The 16,868-nt window shown below is 41.8% G+C and overlaps 1 protein-coding gene across 1 annotated transcript in view; it reads right to left on the bottom strand.

The window, feature by feature from the left end:
• Nucleotides 1-16,441, bottom strand: part of PATJ (PATJ crumbs cell polarity complex component) — a 350,706-nt gene extending 334,265 nt beyond the window's left edge. The window contains exons 1-3 of the mRNA XM_044914529.1: nucleotides 16,407-16,441; nucleotides 2,313-2,369; nucleotides 2,047-2,213 (exon numbers count right to left, since the gene is read on the bottom strand). Coding sequence (XP_044770464.1) covers nucleotides 2,047-2,213; nucleotides 2,313-2,334 — 189 coding nt within the window. The 5' untranslated portion in view covers nucleotides 2,335-2,369; nucleotides 16,407-16,441. The remainder of the gene's footprint in view (nucleotides 1-2,046; nucleotides 2,214-2,312; nucleotides 2,370-16,406) is intronic.
• Nucleotides 16,442-16,868: the final 427 nt, after the last annotated feature.

Raw genomic sequence — 16,868 nt, 5'->3', positions numbered from 1 at the left:
AAAAAAATATATGTTGCTTCTTGCCTTGTACCATTACCTCAAGTTAACAGCATGTACAACAGTTCATTACACTTCACATACACAGATACATCCAGTCAGATAAACATGTAGACACTGAGCCCTTTTGCATTTCCATGTAAAAGGCCACAAAAGATCCGCAGGTAAGTTAAACAAAAATAACAATAACAGTATTTACTGAATGATTGCTATGAGCAAAGTACTATACCAAACTCTTATTTGTTATCTCATTTAATCCTTATAACAGCCCTAAGAGATATTATTATTCCATTTTGCGAACATGAAAACTAAGACACACAGGTTAATTTGCCCAAGATTAGTGGCAAGTGAATCAGAGCCACTTAAACATTATAGGAAAAAAAAAAAAAAAAAAGGAGGAGGGAGAGAATTCTGTAATTATGGTGAATAGGAAAATAGAGGTTAAGTTTTAAAATATCATTGGCTGATAGAAATGCCACCAGTGGAATGAAGGTAACATCAAGAACAAATGTCAGGGAGGCGGGGAGCCTGAGTGGCTCAGTTGGTGAAGCGTCTGCCTTCGGCTCAGGTCCTGATCCCAAGGTCCTGGGACTGAGCCCCATGTGGGACTCCCTGCTCAGCTGGGAGTCTGTTCCTCCCTCTCCCTCTGACCCTCCCCCTGCTTGTGCTCTCCCTCTCACTTACTCTCTAGTGAATAATTAAAAAAAAAAAGAACAAATGTCAACAGGACCTCATTAAAAAAAAAAATCAATACCCATCAAAACTCCATGAAACACTCAAAAAAAAATCAGATTTTACAGTTGAATGGATAAAAATATGATTATGCATATAACAACTGCAAACTACATAAATATAAAAGACTGTTATTATGATGCAGTGGTTGGTCAAGTCCACTCTTAGTCCAGTAAGAGTAAGAGATTTGTGGTGACCTTTCCCAATTTCTGTTGCTACCAAGAGAATTCACTGTTGCACTACAGGACTCATCGCATGACCAGGGAATATAGAAAGCAGACCATCAATATGGGAAGTGATAAAATTATGGTATAATTCTGATCTAGAGAAAGAAATTCACAAAAAGGCATATGTGCAGAGTTTAATCCTTAGTTATAGAAAAATCACTTGCTAAATATTTATGGGCAGCCATTTTGATTTACCAGCAAAAACCATTGTTTTCCCAGATTTTATTAATTTTCTCTTAACAATTCTGTTACATTATCTCCAATTACATTTAAAATTCTGCCCAAAAGTAACCCATAGGATAGCTACTATTCAAGCCCAGCTTCTAGAATAGATGATTTAAAAGCAGTTTGCCATCCCTGACCCCAAAACACAGCAACCAAGAGGACAGCTAAAATTATTAATTTACATCACTCTAAGAAGAAGTGCTATTTTGCCAATAGTTGAACACAATATGCATGTAGAAACCGCAAGAGTCTGGGTACTATGCTATATGTAGTAGAGGAAAGACAAGTAAATATTAAAACACCGGTTATAATGCTCCCGAAAACTTTCTGACCAGAATATCCATGACAGTTAATACTTATTTGGTAATTATTTGATAAATAATTGATATTTGAGAGGTGTAAATGATAAGCTACAAGGGTATGATCCCTTCTTGCTAGGGAAAAAAAAAAAGACTTCAGAAAGAAAATATATTTAGGCTAAACACTATTTTATATTTTGAAGAAAATGTTGGGAAGTCTGAAAGCATCTGACCTTTACATATTTAAATAAGTACAACTTATATTCCAAAACCAAACACAAAATTTATCATAAATATTTTAAGTAGGCCTTACGCCCAACGTGGGGCTTGAACTCAAGACCCCAACATAAACAGTCACATGCTCTACAGAGTGAGCCAGCCAGGCAACCCCCACAAACATTTTTAAACTATCCATGCCAATGCTACCTACAGGTCACAAGTCCCAGGACAGTCTCTTGCTGAATTAAGCGTACTTAGAGACAGTTTGTCTGTGTCTATCTCCTTCTATGTTTCTTTGCTGGTTTGAACATACCAACATGTAAAAAAAACCCTGATGAGTAACTTACTTGCCCTTTCAGTTGCTTGATGGACTGCTGAAGCGTGAGTATCTGATTGAAGAGGGGGCTCTTTAGTGTCTCATAAAACAGAGAGAGCTTCTCATTCTGCGATGTGTCCCCCTTCTCCTGCAGTTTCATTTTTAGGCGATCAAGAACTTGTAGGACCTGCAGTTTATCTTGTTTGAAGAAGGATAATCAGAGCACAAGTTAATTCCATCATACATTCCATTGTGATTCATTAATTAATTCATTGATAGAGTATATAACTAGTATACCTGGACCAGGATTTTCAGGCATTTTGAATGACTGTCTTCAATTCCTTTTAAAGAAACCTAAAGAAAAATTTTAAAACACAAAAGATGATTTTCTGTTAGTATATACTTGTCTATAGTTCTGTAAAAAAATTATAGAAAGGGGGGTGAGAGGATGGGTTAGCCTGGTGATGGGTATTGAGGAGGGCACGTTCTGCATGGAGCACTGGGTGTTATGCACAAACAATGAATCATGGAACACTACATCTAAAACTAATGATGTAATGTATGGGGATTAACATAACAATTAAAAAATTTTTTAAAAAAATAGAAAACCTCAACAACATTCTTCATCAAAAGGCTTCACTCAAATTCAAATTAAAACTACAGGGGCGCCTGGGTGGCTCAGTTGGTTAAGCGACTGCCTTCAGCTCAGGTCATGATCCTGTAGTCCCGGGATTGAGTCCCACATCGGGCTCCCCGCTCGGCGGGGGGTCTGCTTCTCCCTCTGATCCTCTTCCCTCTCGTGCTGTCTCTCATTCTCTCTCTCTCAAATAAATAAAATCTTAAAAAAAAAAAACTACAATAAGGTGCCACTATATACCCACTAGGTTGCCTCAAACTAGAAAGATAAACAGACAATTTGTTGAGTGTTGACAAAGACATGAAGCAACTGGAACTCTCAACATCACTAGTAGGAACGCAAAATGGTACGTGCACTTTGAAAAGTTGTTTGGTAGTTTCTTACAGAGTTAGAAATAGACTTACTATATGACTCACCACTTCCACTCCTAAATACTTACCAAGAAAAATGAAAATACAAACTCACAAAAGACCTATACATGAATGTTCATAGCATTTTTATTTATAAAAGCTTTGAACTAAGAAAAACCCAAATGTCTAATAACAGACGACTATATAAGCAAATTACAGAATGTAAACAGAATGCTCAGGAATGAAAATGAAAAAATTACGAATATACACAACACGGATCCATCTCAAAAATAGTATGTTGAGGGAAAGAAACCAGACAAAAAGTGGTTACAGACTGTATGATTCCATTCACATGAAGTTCAATCTATAGTTATGGATTAGTTTACCTGTGCAGGGTAGAAAGGAGCTGACTGGGAAAGGATTTGAAGGAGCTTTTTGGGGTGATGGAAATGTTCTAAGTTTTGAAAGGGGTACTTAGTGTTTACACAGATGCATACATTTGTCCAAATTCATTGACCTATTTATTTTTTTTAAAGATTTATTTATTTGACAGAGAGAGACACAGCGAGAGAGGGAACACAAGCAGGGGGAGTGGGAGGGGGAGAAGCAGGCTTCCTGCTGAGCAAGGAGCCAGATGCGGGGCTCGATCCCAGGACCCTGGGATCATGACCTGAGCCGAAGGCAGACGCTTAACGACTGAGCCACCCAGGCGCCCCGACCTACATATTTTAAATCAGTACATTTTATTGTACACTCATACTTTAATAAAGTTGATTTTGTAAAAAAAAAAAAAAAGGATCCTGGGTTGGAAAAGTGGAAAAGAACATCTAAATTAAGAGATGAAGAATATTTTAGAGAGATTAAGGGGGGAAAAAAGCCCCAAGCTGCAAAAACAGTCCCAGATTCCTACTTGTCATCTGAGTCTCCAAAATGTAACCACCCAACATATTGGCATTTTCTGTTTTTGTGTGTGTGTTTTTTTTTTTTAGATTTTATTTATTTGACAGAGAGAGACACAGCGAGAGAGGGAACACAAGCAGGGGGAGCGGGAGAGGGAGAAGCAGGCCTCCCATTGAGCAGGGGCCCAATGCGGGGCTCGATCCCAGGACCCTGGGATCATGACCTAAGCCGAAGGCAGACGCTTAACGACTGAGCCACTCAGCTGCCCCCATTTTCTGTTTTTAATTCCAGTGACTGGTTCAAACTAGCCTAAAATGTAATGTAATCACAACTCAAAATGCTAGCAAACCCTCTGCTAGGACCAAACTGGCACTTTCACGGTGGTCATTTATAGTAATGGTACACTAGGCTGCAGTGAACCATCAAAGAAATAGGAGTACTATACAGTCAAAATTCTCTTACATCACCTCTGGATACAGTTGCTGAATGAGATCTTTATCTTCTAATTTAAGGTCACTAAGTAGGAAAGCATATTAAAAGCCAGAGGGGATGCCATCTGCATTGATAAAAGGTCCATGTATTCCATCCAAATGTTCACTGGATTCAGTGCGAACTACCAAACTGCTGAAGAGAGCATCACGGAACTGCTGATGAGCTCAGCATCTCAACTGTGCAACCTTTACAACTACCCATTGACAGGTAACTGAGTAACAAAAGACCGTTTCAGTGGCACTGTCCTTTTCTATAGCAGCCTAAGGCCCAAGAGGATTGACAAGAGCAGCTCTGTGGTCATTAACATCAACCTCTCTGAAAGAAAGAACGCAAGCTAAAACTAGGAGATGCAAATTTTTACTGTCAGATGGGCAATTTTTTTAAATTAATAATAACACGTACTCTAGATGTCATGGAAAAACAGGTGGGAATATAAATTTGCACAATCTTTTAGGAGAGCAACTTTAGCAATAGCTATCAATATACTAAATTTGCATTCTCTTTAACCCAGAAGGGCTACTTCTGAGGGTCTCCCTTAAAGAAATACTTTCAAAAGGGCACACAGATGTGTTGTACAAAGATATTCACTTCATTGTTAAGAACAAAAGTCCAGGGGCGCCTGGGTGGCTCAGTCATTACGCGTCTGCCTTCGGCTCAGGTCATGATCCCAGGGTCCTGGGATAGAGTCCTGCATCGGGCTCCCTGCTCCGCAGGAAGCCTGCTTCTCCCTCTCCCACTCCCCCTGCCTGTATTCCCTCTCTCGCTGTGTCTCTGTCAAATAAGTAAATCAAATCTTAAAGAAAAAAGAAAACTCCAGGAACAATTAATCTATCAAAAGCAATCAGTCATTATAATAATACAGTAGGTCTGAATCTATTGAAATGAGGAGGAGGGAATCAGTTAACAGTGTAACAGTAAGCCTGTGGCTCCCTCCTTCAGGGAAGGATGCCCAGCTTGATAACCAGAACCCCTTGCAAACACCCTAAAGGTTTTTGATAGATAACAGCCCCTCATTTTTAAATGTCAGTAAATACCTGATTTTTTTTTAAAAGATTTTATTTATTCATGAGAGAGAGAGAGAACACAAGCAGGGGAGCAGCAGAGGGAAAGGGAGAAGCAGACTCCCCACTGAGCTGAGAGCCCGACGTGGGGCCCCATCCCAGGACCTAGAGATCATGACCTCAGCCGAAGGCAGACACTTAACCGACTGAGCCACCCAGGTGCCCCAATACCTGATCTGTCTTAATTGCTTTTTGTAAATAATCTGAAAATGTATGGATTTATGGGTCATGCTGATGAGAAGATAGGAGATAACCACACAGACATTTTCTGCTTGTGTAACTAATGGAGTATAAAACTCAGGATTCCCCAAACTCAAAAGGTTTCCTTTGAGAAAAATGTTTCTCTGTATATTGTTGAGAACTTGTCTGGTAACCCAAAACAAAAATGTGTCCTAAGGTTGAAATTTACTCCTGGAAGCAAATTAAAAATTGTGGGTAAAGTCTGTCAGAAATAGATTTATAAATGACTTAATGTCAATCTACATGTAACTAGGTATTTTAAGTGTGTCGATAATAGGTCCTAAGAAGAAAAGTGACATTCTTCGGAATGCCTACTGGCTGGGTACTCCTCCAGCAAGGAATGTCTGTGCTTACCTCCTGCATGTAACCAATGAATCATGAGTAAGGTTTGGTGCTGGTTTGGTGAAGTTTGAGCTCGTTCACATGAGCATGCTTTGACAATTCAATCCTCTATGTTAACACAAGAACATTAACACACACAACTGATTGGGAAAATGTGTTTGTGTGTAAATTTCTAGATTTGGAAAGATAGTTAATTTCATAGTGGTAACTTCTAGAAACGGGGATGGGAGATAAAAATATTAGACTTTGGGGCGCCTAGGTGGCTCAGTTGGTTAAGCAACCACCTCGGGCTCGGGTCATGATCCTGGAGTCCTAGGATCGAGTCCCCACATCAGGCTCCCTGCTCAGCAAGGAGTCTGCTTCTCCCTCTGACCCTCCCCCTTCTTGTGCTCTCTCTCTCTCTCATTCTCTAATAAATAAATAAATCTTTAAAAAAAAATTAGACTTTTACTTCATAGATTTTAGTGCTGTTTGAATTTTATTTCAAAAGCATGTCTAATTTTTTTTTTTTTTTTTTGACAGAGATACACAGCGAGAGAGAGAACACAAGCAGGGGGAGTGGGAGAGGGAGAAGCAGGCTTCCCGCAGAGCAGGGAGCCCGATGTGGGGCTCGATCCCAGGACCCTGGGATCATGACCTGAGCCGAAGGCAGACGCTTAATGACTGAGCCACCCAGGCGCCACAAAAAGCATGTCTAATTTTTATCACTTAAAAACTAAAAAAGATAATGGCTGAGATGGCCTAATGAGAGAGCATGCAGATACAAAGATAACAACAACATGATAGGATAATTATATCGTAAGGCATAACCATCAATCGCAGTGGTGTGTGCCATGGGCTAAGTGAAATCACAAAGGGAGACAGACTAAACCTGTGTGGAGATGTTTGGAATGCTGGAAAGAGAACACATTAGAAACTTCTCTCGCAAAAGAAAAAGAATGTGGTGTAAAAGGAGAGTGGTCATTTGCCTTCATTTGCCTAAAACAGCCTCAGATTACCTGGCATCGTTATGGATAGTGTTCCATTTCCCTCACAAAAGTGTTGCCGTTATGAATGGACAGAAAAGAAGTGGCATATATATACACAATAGGTATTACTCAGCCATAAAAAAAGAATGAGCCCTTACCATTTGCGACAACATGGATGGACCTACAGGGTATTATGCTAAGTGAAATAAGTCAGACAAAGACAAATACCATATGATTTCACTCATATGTGGAATCTAAAAACAAGTAACCCCAAAAAAACCTCTTAAATACAGAGAACTGATGATTGCCAGAGGGGAGGTGGAGGGATGGGTGAAATAGATAAAGCTGATTAAGGGGTACAAACTTCCAGTTATAAAATTTTTAAAAATTTTAAGTGTCACAGTTTGAATGACCTGTGGGGCTACCCTGGGTCAGTGGTTCTCAAATTTTAGCATGCATCAGAATTGCCAGGAGGGCTTGTGCAAACAGAAGTTGCCAGGGCCCACCCCCAGAGTTTCTGATTCTGCAGGTCTGAGGTGAGCCAGAGAATCTGCATTTCTAACAAAGTTCCCATGTGATCCTGAGGCTGCTAGCATAGAGGCAACAATTTAAGAACTACTGTACACAGGTGTACAAGCTCATGAATTTCTGTGAGAATATTAACTAGCTTTAAATGACCTAGCATAAGGTCTCTGAAAATAGGACCAAAAAAAAGTGTTCTTTTGTGTTTGTGTGGGGGTTTTTTGTTTTTGTTTTTGTTTTGTTCGTTTGTTTGTTTTTCTGCAACTGTGGACTGCAAATTGATGCTTGGCTCATAGATAAGCACCAAAATTGGGAATAAGCATTTAGAAACCATGTAATGTGGCAGAGTAATGTTGATCTATTCAATTTAGTAATAAAACCTTGACTTACCTTTTCTTTTTTTATTTTCATTTCTCTAACAATTCCTTTTTCTGATAAATTATGTTACAAAAATATCAGTCCTTGAAAGACTGGGGGTGCAGGGGAAACCTGATCTCTTACCGCTGACAGTTTAAGCAGCACAGACTTAAATAGACTTTGAGAGGGTCCTTGTAAATAATGCTAAGTAGACTGTCTTTATCCTGTAAGCAACAGGAAGTAATTAAAGGCTTTTAAGTAGGGAAGTATTGAGTCCAGATTTCTATTTAAAAAGGTAATTCTGGTAATAGGATAGATTAGTGGGCCTCAAACATTTTTAAACACACATTCCCATCAGTGAGAATATGTTAACCATTCACCTTATTTTTTTTTTTAAGATTTTATTTATTTCTTTGACAGAGACACAGCGAGAGAGGGAACACAAGCAGGGGGAGTGGGAGAGGGAAAGCAGGCTTCCCGCAGAGCAGGGAGCCCGATGCGGGGCTCGATCCCAGAACCCTGGGATCATGACCTGAGCTGAAGGCAGACGCTTAACGACTGAGCCACCCAGGCGCCCTTATTTTTTATAATTATATACACATACTATTATTTACATGTCATATGTTTTAAAACATACATAAAATAAAAAATGCCGTGACAGTAAGATAAAAACACTAAAAAGCAAGGTTTTATTGTCATTTTCCTACGGTCCCAATGGATCATCCTGTACATTTTGAAAACCAAGGTGGTAGAGTATCCCTCAGTAAGGGTTAAGAGTAGAAACTGGTTGGCAATCCAACCTTCTGACTCATATTTAATAAAGGCTAAACTTTGTCCACCAAGCAGGCCTGGAAAATTACTACAGTCCATGGTGTTAGGTAATATCTAGGGAAGGGGACTAAAGCCTTAAGGATGTGTGAGGACAGAAGGGAGAAATGCAGTAACTCTACAGCTCAACATCCAGTAAGCAGCACACAGGCTAAATGGTCTCTCATTTTACGGTCATAAGAAATCTTCAACCAAACCACCTTGACCTATTTGACTAGGCTGAGAAACAGGGCTTACAGCAAGGAATCTCAAGTTTGTTTAAACATGGGCAAGCAGAGTCTAACTTGTCAGAGAGAGGCCACCTAGAATTGGTCATAGCCTAGATATTAAAATGCCACAGTGTGCCGCTGTCCTCCCAGTTGTAGAGCCTCCAGAGAAGGGGTGGTTATTATGCTCAGCGGCTTCCACTCCATCATTGATCAAGAGAGTCTGAGCCATGAATTTTTCATGCCTGGTTCACTGTAGGATTTGACTGAAGGAAATTATAATATTGTGGCTTTTCTTTATACCCATGCCTTTAGCCATTACCAATTAATGGAATATTTGGGAAAAAGCTGATGCAGAGATAGAAATTTAATTTACATTTCTAGGAGGAAACTTACTGAATAGATTAACCTCCTCAGTTCAAGAATTTAAGCGAACTAAGGACCCTGAGAAACATACTTTTCAGATTCCCAATAGCACACAGAATAGAACACCCCAAGACATCTTATACTTTATCTAGAAAATTTGGGAGAAAAAGATCACTGGCAATCAGTTTGGTAAAGTACAGGTAGGTATTCAGCATCTAACTGCAGATATGAATTGCGAGATCACAAACTCCTTTGGGAATTCCCCCAGAGCGCAAGGGAACCAGGGAGTTTGAACAATCTAAAAGCTATTAACTATAAATGAAGTCATGATTTCAGAAGTTATTCAAAAATATAAATCCACAAACAACTTAAAGTTTCTTTTTTTTTTTTTTTTTTTTAGAGATTTTATTTATTTTTGCAAGACAGAACGAGCTCAAGCCTGGGGGCGGGTAGGAGAGGTAGGGGAAGCGGGAGAAGCAGACTCTGCTGAGCAGGGAGCCCAATGCGGGACTCGATCCCAGTATCCTGGGATCATGACCTGAGCCAAAGGCAGATAACTGCCTGAGCCACCCAGGTAAAGTTTCTATTGCTTTCTTTGAAGTGCAAAGCTCAGGTTGTATCTAATTATCAAGGCTTTGTCCCCAAAGCTCAGCATTTCTGAGGTACCAATTAAATGGGAAACAAATTTTCCTAGCCAAAGTAAACACATGTTGCTACCATGCTAATACAGATTCAAGACAGCTGTCACAGTCTTGTGTTCCTATCAAATGACAAGGCCTTTTGTAAACCTCTTAGATATAAAAGATAATATATTTTTGGCTCCTGCCAAAACACTACATTCCTGGAATTCTGGAAACAGATATATAAATTCCAGAACAATCCTGATATTTTGGGGGCCATATGCTTAAACCATAACCAATGCAGGGCGCCTGGGTGTCTCAGTTGGTTAAGCGACTGCTTTCAGCTCGGGTCATGGTCCCGGAGTCCTGGGATCGAGGCCCACGTCGGGCTCCCGGCTCAGCGGGGAGCCTGCTTCTCCCTCTGACCCTCTCCCCTCTCATGCTGTTTCTCTAATAAATAAATAAAATCTTTAAAAAAAAAATGTTAAAGATCCTGGAGTCCCGGGATCGAGTCCCTCGGGCTCCCTGCTCGGCAGGGAGTCTGCTTCTCCCTCTGACCCTCCTCCCTCTCATGCTCTCTGTCTCTCATTCTCTGTCTCAAATAAATAAATAAAATTTTTTTTTTAAAAATGTTAAAAAAACATAACCAATGCTTAATTAAGTGCACTTAATGTTAGATATTCAGGACATGTTGAAATTGAAGATGAAAGATACCGTGTTAGAATCAGAACTGAAAATTGAGTCAGTTCTTCAGAATAATTCAACTGGCTAAATACTAATTTTCTTATTGAACTATTCAAAGTTAATCAATGCATATCAATATTCTGCCTGTGACTTGGCCACTGAGTGAGAACAAAGTTAAACTGTTTCATGGTATGCTTTTATCTTTCTGTTGGTGGCAGTTTTCTCTGATTGACAAAAAACAAAAACAAATACTCCCCAAACTGGGCAATTTTCACATTTATGGATCTCTGTGCAGCCAGTCCCTCACTGAAAAGACCCAGGCATTCATAAATGATTAGTTTCCACCTCAAATATTCCGTTCAATTCTCCCCCACACTGTAGGCCGTATGCCCTTCTCTCCAGAAATATGGTCATGGCATTTTCGGCATGCTCATGATATTCAAAACAATCCTAGCAAATTGTGAAATAGACCAAACTAGGCTTCCCACCAATGTTCACCCTCCGCTCCTGCTTCCTCCTGACCTTTTCCCCAGACTATTTAATCTGTCACTAAATCACATAATTCACCTTTTGGTGTCTACTATGCACCAAAGGCAAGGACATTCTGTAAAACATCTCATGTATCTTAACAATGTAGTATTTATCACCCCCATTTTGCAGATGCAGAGACCTTGCTACAATTTCAAAAAAACAAGGAGGAAATTTCACCTCGGGAGGACGGAAAGTCAACTGTCAATGACTTTAAAAAACAAGAGTTGGAAATTTCACATTTTCAACAGTGAGAGAATGTTTGTCAACCTAACCCTCAACACCCACTTAAACTCACCTCCTTCTCCTACCTTGTCCTGGAGCCTCATTAAAATCTCCAGAAAATAACTCCAAGGGGACTGGCTGCCCTTCAAGGCAGAAGCCTTAGCCTTACCCAGCCCCTATTGTCAAAGTCACGCCCATCAGTTAGGGGTCAAAGCTAAATGAAGACTGGTCTGCCCCTGAAAGCTACCTACTAATTAGGCAAGATGTGCAGAGCACCAAAACAAAGGGCAGGACTTTGGTTCTGTTTTTGTTTTTTTAAAAAAGAGTAAGACCAACATGAGAGAATGCTCATCTCACAGAGACTTTACTTATTTTTTTCTTTCTAAGTTCATTTAAGTAATCTCTACACCTAACATGGGGCTTGAACTCACAACTCCAAGAGTCGCATACTCCTCCAAATGAAGCAGCCAGGTGCCCCTTACTAACTTCTTTTAACCTGAAGGCAGCTTCATAAACACATGTAATCAATATACAGAGAATTCAAATCTGAAATTCTTAAAACACACACTACCTTTGTTTACAATATTGTTGTTCAACAGGTTTTTAAACTATATAAATGGTCATCATACTGTATATTTATCCCCAGCAATTTGTTTTACCTTATCTTTACAGTTTTAAGATTTAGTCATGAGCATATATGCAGCTTCTCTTCATTCACTGTAACTACTAAATAGTATTCCACTGTAGGAATCCATGATTTATTCCCCCAAACTCCTGTGAATGAGCATTTAGATTGTTTCCTATTGGTCACAAACACAAAAACAGGATTAGAACTAAACACCTACCTCACTAATCTACTGTCTTCCAGTTGATTCAATCACCGATTCATAAAATAAGGAAGACTCTATAGCCTAGGAGCGTTGAAATCCTGGAGACATCTGGGATTTATGGCTGGGACCAGCTCTGTGTTCTTGCACCAATTATATTTCCTTATATCTCAGATTTCTCATTTGTAAAATAGTTAATGAAAATTACTACATATTTACCGTTGAAAGGACTAAATAAGGTATTGGAAAACATGCATCCTGGCACACAGTGTTCCTTCAATACAGAGTAACTACTATTATCAACATCTCCTTTCAATCAAAATTATTTAAGGTATTTTAGGGGCTTCAAAAAAAACTAATAATTTTTTTAGCTGAGATTTTGTTATTTACTCCATAATGGTTATTTCTCAGAAGACTGAACAAAAATGTTCCGAAATGCAACGAATACAGGGGGAGCGGCAGATAACTTGGGAATTTAAAAAACCTGTTTGTAAGTAGGCATGTTAAGTGCTTCAGTCCACTAAACCCTCTCAAGGATAAACATACTCTTACTGAATCCTAACTCAGTGCAGTTCAACAGAAAAATGTGAGCCACAGAAGTAACTTCAATTTTTCTAGTAGCTGCATGAAAAAAGTTAATAGCAACAGGAAAAGTTAATTTAATATTTTTTTTTACTTCACCCAATATATACAATCAAGATGTAAATAATATAAAAAAATTAGGTATTTTACTTTTTGTTTTACACTAAATCTTCAAAATCTGATGTGTCTTTTATATTTGCAGCACATGTCCATCCCAACCGGCCCTACATGAAGTGCGCAATAGTCACATGTGCAATGAGCTAACCAAGTTGACAGCACAGTATTAACCCATGGCTTTTCAGAAAGATCCCTGTACAGTGTTTTTAGCAAAGACTTTTGTTTACCAGCTAACATGGTCTCAATGCCTTTTATCAAATAACTCACAAACTTCAGTTCTTGCCATTAAAAATAGCACAACTCTATAATTTTAGCAGAAGTTATCGCGGTGGAGGAGTAAAGAGGAGGAGAATCATGGCTCACAGTTTATAAGACACATTTTTAACAAGGATTTAATTTCAACCTCCCTGAAGCTCAGTGAGGTAGATCATTTACAGATGGGAAAACAGAGGACCAGGGTTAAGTGACTCGCCAAGTTCTATGGTAAGTGGATCCAATACCATGTCTCCAAACTCCACAGGCTGTGTGTACAGGAGTTTGTACAGTTGTACAAATGCAGAACGTTAGTGGGCTCTTCATCTTCAGCAGAGATCTATCCCAGTGACTCAAGTAAGGGTATTGACAGGCTCTAAATTTCTATTTGCACCAGAACTTAAAATGAGGATTTTAAAAAAGGCATCCAGGGGCGCCTGGGTGGCTCAGTCATTGAATATCTGCCTTCAGCTCAGGTCATGGTCCCGGGGCCTGGGATGGAGCCCCATATCGGGCTCCATGCTCAGCAGGGAGTCTGCTTCTCCCTCTCCCACTCCCCCTGTTTGTGTTCCTGCTCTCGCTGTCTCTGTCAAATAAATAAATAAAATATTTAAAAAAATAAGTAAAAATAAAAAAGGCATCCAAATCTACACAAAAACATCTGAGTATGAAAAAACCATAGCGGGGCGCCTGGGTGGCTCAGTCGTTAAGCATCTGCCTTCGGCTCGGGTCATGATCCCTGGGTCCTGGGATCGAGCCCTATATCGGGCTCCCGCTCGGCGGGAAGCCTGCTTCTCCCTCTCCCCCTGCTTGTGTTCCCTCTCTCGCTGTGTCTCTCTCTGTCAAATAAATAAAATCAATCTTAAAAAAAAAAAAAACCATAGCAATAGTCAAGCAATCTCAAATATAAGGGTGGAATAGTTCTGCCTCCCAAAAATTTACTACCAAGGTGAGCAAAATCTTTACAAATTAAACCCCATTTTGGCTTCCCCAACCTAATGTATTTTTGTTAAACAAAGTACGTAAATTCAAACTACTTGGTTGTTTAGCTTAAGGACCATTACTAAATGTTTTTAAGTAAAAATGCAATTATAAGGATTACTGAATGCTGAACCTCTAAGAATCACAAAGTTCTAGTAGTGAACTCACTACTATGGGAAAATACACAGGTTTCCCTTTTTTAAGAATACTAACTGATACCATCATTTTATTAGTGGTTACTTTCAGGGGTAGGCGGGTTTATTTTCTCCAATCTTCTACAATGAATATAGGTTAGCTTTATAGTTTAATATTAATACACGACTTAAACTTAGGCCTTCAGAAGTGCCTGTTTGGCTCATCGGGTAGAGCATGTAACAATCTCTCCAGGAGGTGAGTTTGAGTCCCGATCTTGGGGGTAGAGTTTACTTTAAAAATAATAAAATAAATGTACTAAGGCCTCTAAACACAGATAAGAGCTTAATATAATTTTTCCATTTTAAATGCAACTATTATTCTAATGCCAAGGTCATCTTATGTGACTGTTAACAGGATCTCAATTAGCAAATCTCTTCAGAATGGAGTTTACAAATTCTATCTCATAAACTACCTCCCAGCTCCGATATTTATTAACCTTTTTTTTTTTTTAAGATTTTATTTATTTATTTGACAGAGAAAGACACAGTGAGAAAGGGAACACAAGCAGGGGGAGTGGGAGAGGGAGAAGCAGGCTTCCCGTTGAGCAGGGAGCCCGATGCGGGCCTCGATTCCAGGACCCTGGGATCATGACCTAAGCCGAAGGCAGACGCTTAACGACTGAGCCACCCAGGCGCCCTTAACTTTTTAATTATCTCAAATTTTTAATAATCCTGATATAGGCCGCAGGGGCCTAGAAACATCAAGTTCATCTTAGTTAAAAGTCACAATCCCCCCTAACTTTTCCTGATACTGCACAATGAAGCAATTTGCGTTTTTACGCCCACTAGCTTTTTTTTCTAAAAAAAGATGTGGACAAATGAATTGGCAGTCAGTAGGAGCTTAGACAGCCTAGAATGTGGTATCAACCATTCTCCGCGTAACAGATTTTTTTCTTCTAGGTCTCCAGAAGGTTTCCTCTTTAAGAAACACTTGTCTGTTGGGGCGCCTGGGTGGCTCAGTCGTTAACCGTCTGCCTTCGGCTCGGGTCATGATCCCAGGGTCCTGGGATCGAGTCCCACATCGGACTCCCTGCTCGGCAGGAAGCCTGCTTCTCGCTCTCCCACTCCCCCTGCTTGTGTTCCTGCTCTCGCTATCTCTCTCTCTGTCAAATAAATAAATAAAATCTTTAAAAAAAAAAGAAACACTTGTCTGTTGCGCACCTATCAATGGCCAGACTCTAAACACACCTGAGAAGCAACTTAAGAGAAATGGGGTCCTGAAAGGCGAACGCTCTCAATTGCAGAGACAAACCAGTAAACAACTAATTGGAATCCAAAGTGATAAGAGCCATCTGGAGATATGACAAAGTGCCAGATGAACGCTCCTGGGGGAGATTAACTTGGCACACCTCCTAGGTGTGCCGTGAAGGTTGGGGCTCTCGGGGGGGAGGGGGTGGATTTGAAAATGTTTTCCTGAGCTTGACTTAAAGCAGGAATCCAGCAATATCCCCAGAGCCTGGAGGCCACAGTACTTTCCATCTGATCCTCCCCATCTAAAAAGTGAGGCTAACAGAGCCCAAGCCTGAGCTCCGGCCGGGGAACTCGGCTACGTGACCGCCCCCCACCACGGCCCCAGATGGGGCCGGAGCCAAGTCGTCCTCTCAGATAAATCTGGAACCCCATCCTTCTCCGGGCCCCCGTGGCAGGACCCCACCTGGTCACTCCTCTCACCCTCACCAGAGGAAGACTCCGCCCAGCTCTGGGGCCAAGCGCAGGCACCGATGTGGGTGCAAAATCTGATCCCCGCCAATCCCGGAACAGAAGTGGGCCGAGATTTGAGGGCCGGCAGGGCCTGCTGAGGCTGGGCGGCTCCGCGGCCGGCGGCCTCCGGCGAGCTCTGCACGAAGCCAGGCGGCGGGGGGGCCAGGGTGCGGTCACCCAGGCCGGACGCCGGAGGACTGCGCCCCGCACCCTCCGTGGGCCTGGTTGGGCGCCCAGCGGCGCCCCGGGTCTCCCGCGTCCACCTCCTCCCGGAGGGCGGGCGGAGAGCACGCCGGGGGCAGGGGAGGCGGGCTCCCATGCAGGAAGAAGAGGGGCTCCCCGCCGGCCTCGGGACGCAGGGACTACCACCCCGCACTGCACGCGCCCGCATAGCCAGGACCCCCGCTTTACCTGGTCCTGCGGAGACTCGGGAGCGAGCGAGCGGGCTGGCTCGACGTCGGCCCTCCCTCACCTGGGCGGAAGTGAGCGGCCCAGGGTGACCGCGCCTCACCTGGCAGGCCCTTCCCCAGCACTGACCCTCCCCGCCCGGGGCGGGGCGCCGGAGTGGCGCGGGTGGCGCGGGTGGCTCGGGCGGGGGAGCCTGGGCGGCGGGAGGCTGACTCTGGGGAGGGGAGTGCGGGGCCGGTGGGCTTCCCTGTTTTCTGCAGGTGAAATTCGTCTGGGCGAGGGAGGGTTCAAGAGCCTGGAAAAGGTGGGGTCTGGGGGCCGAGTGGGCAGGTAAAACACCAAGTGGTGGGGGCAGCCCGCGCTAATGGAGTGAGGAGATCCTGCTGGGCAGGTATTGTAGGAGGGCTGGGCGGAGAGCGAGACCCAAGGTCAAGCAAATGAAAGGATATTGATGAAAACTTGGTC

Source organism: Neomonachus schauinslandi, chromosome 4, assembly GCF_002201575.2.
Source record: "Neomonachus schauinslandi chromosome 4, ASM220157v2, whole genome shotgun sequence".
In the NCBI taxonomy this organism is placed as follows: Eukaryota; Metazoa; Chordata; class Mammalia; order Carnivora; family Phocidae; genus Neomonachus; species Neomonachus schauinslandi.
This window is presented reverse-complemented; position numbering and strand designations above follow the sequence as displayed.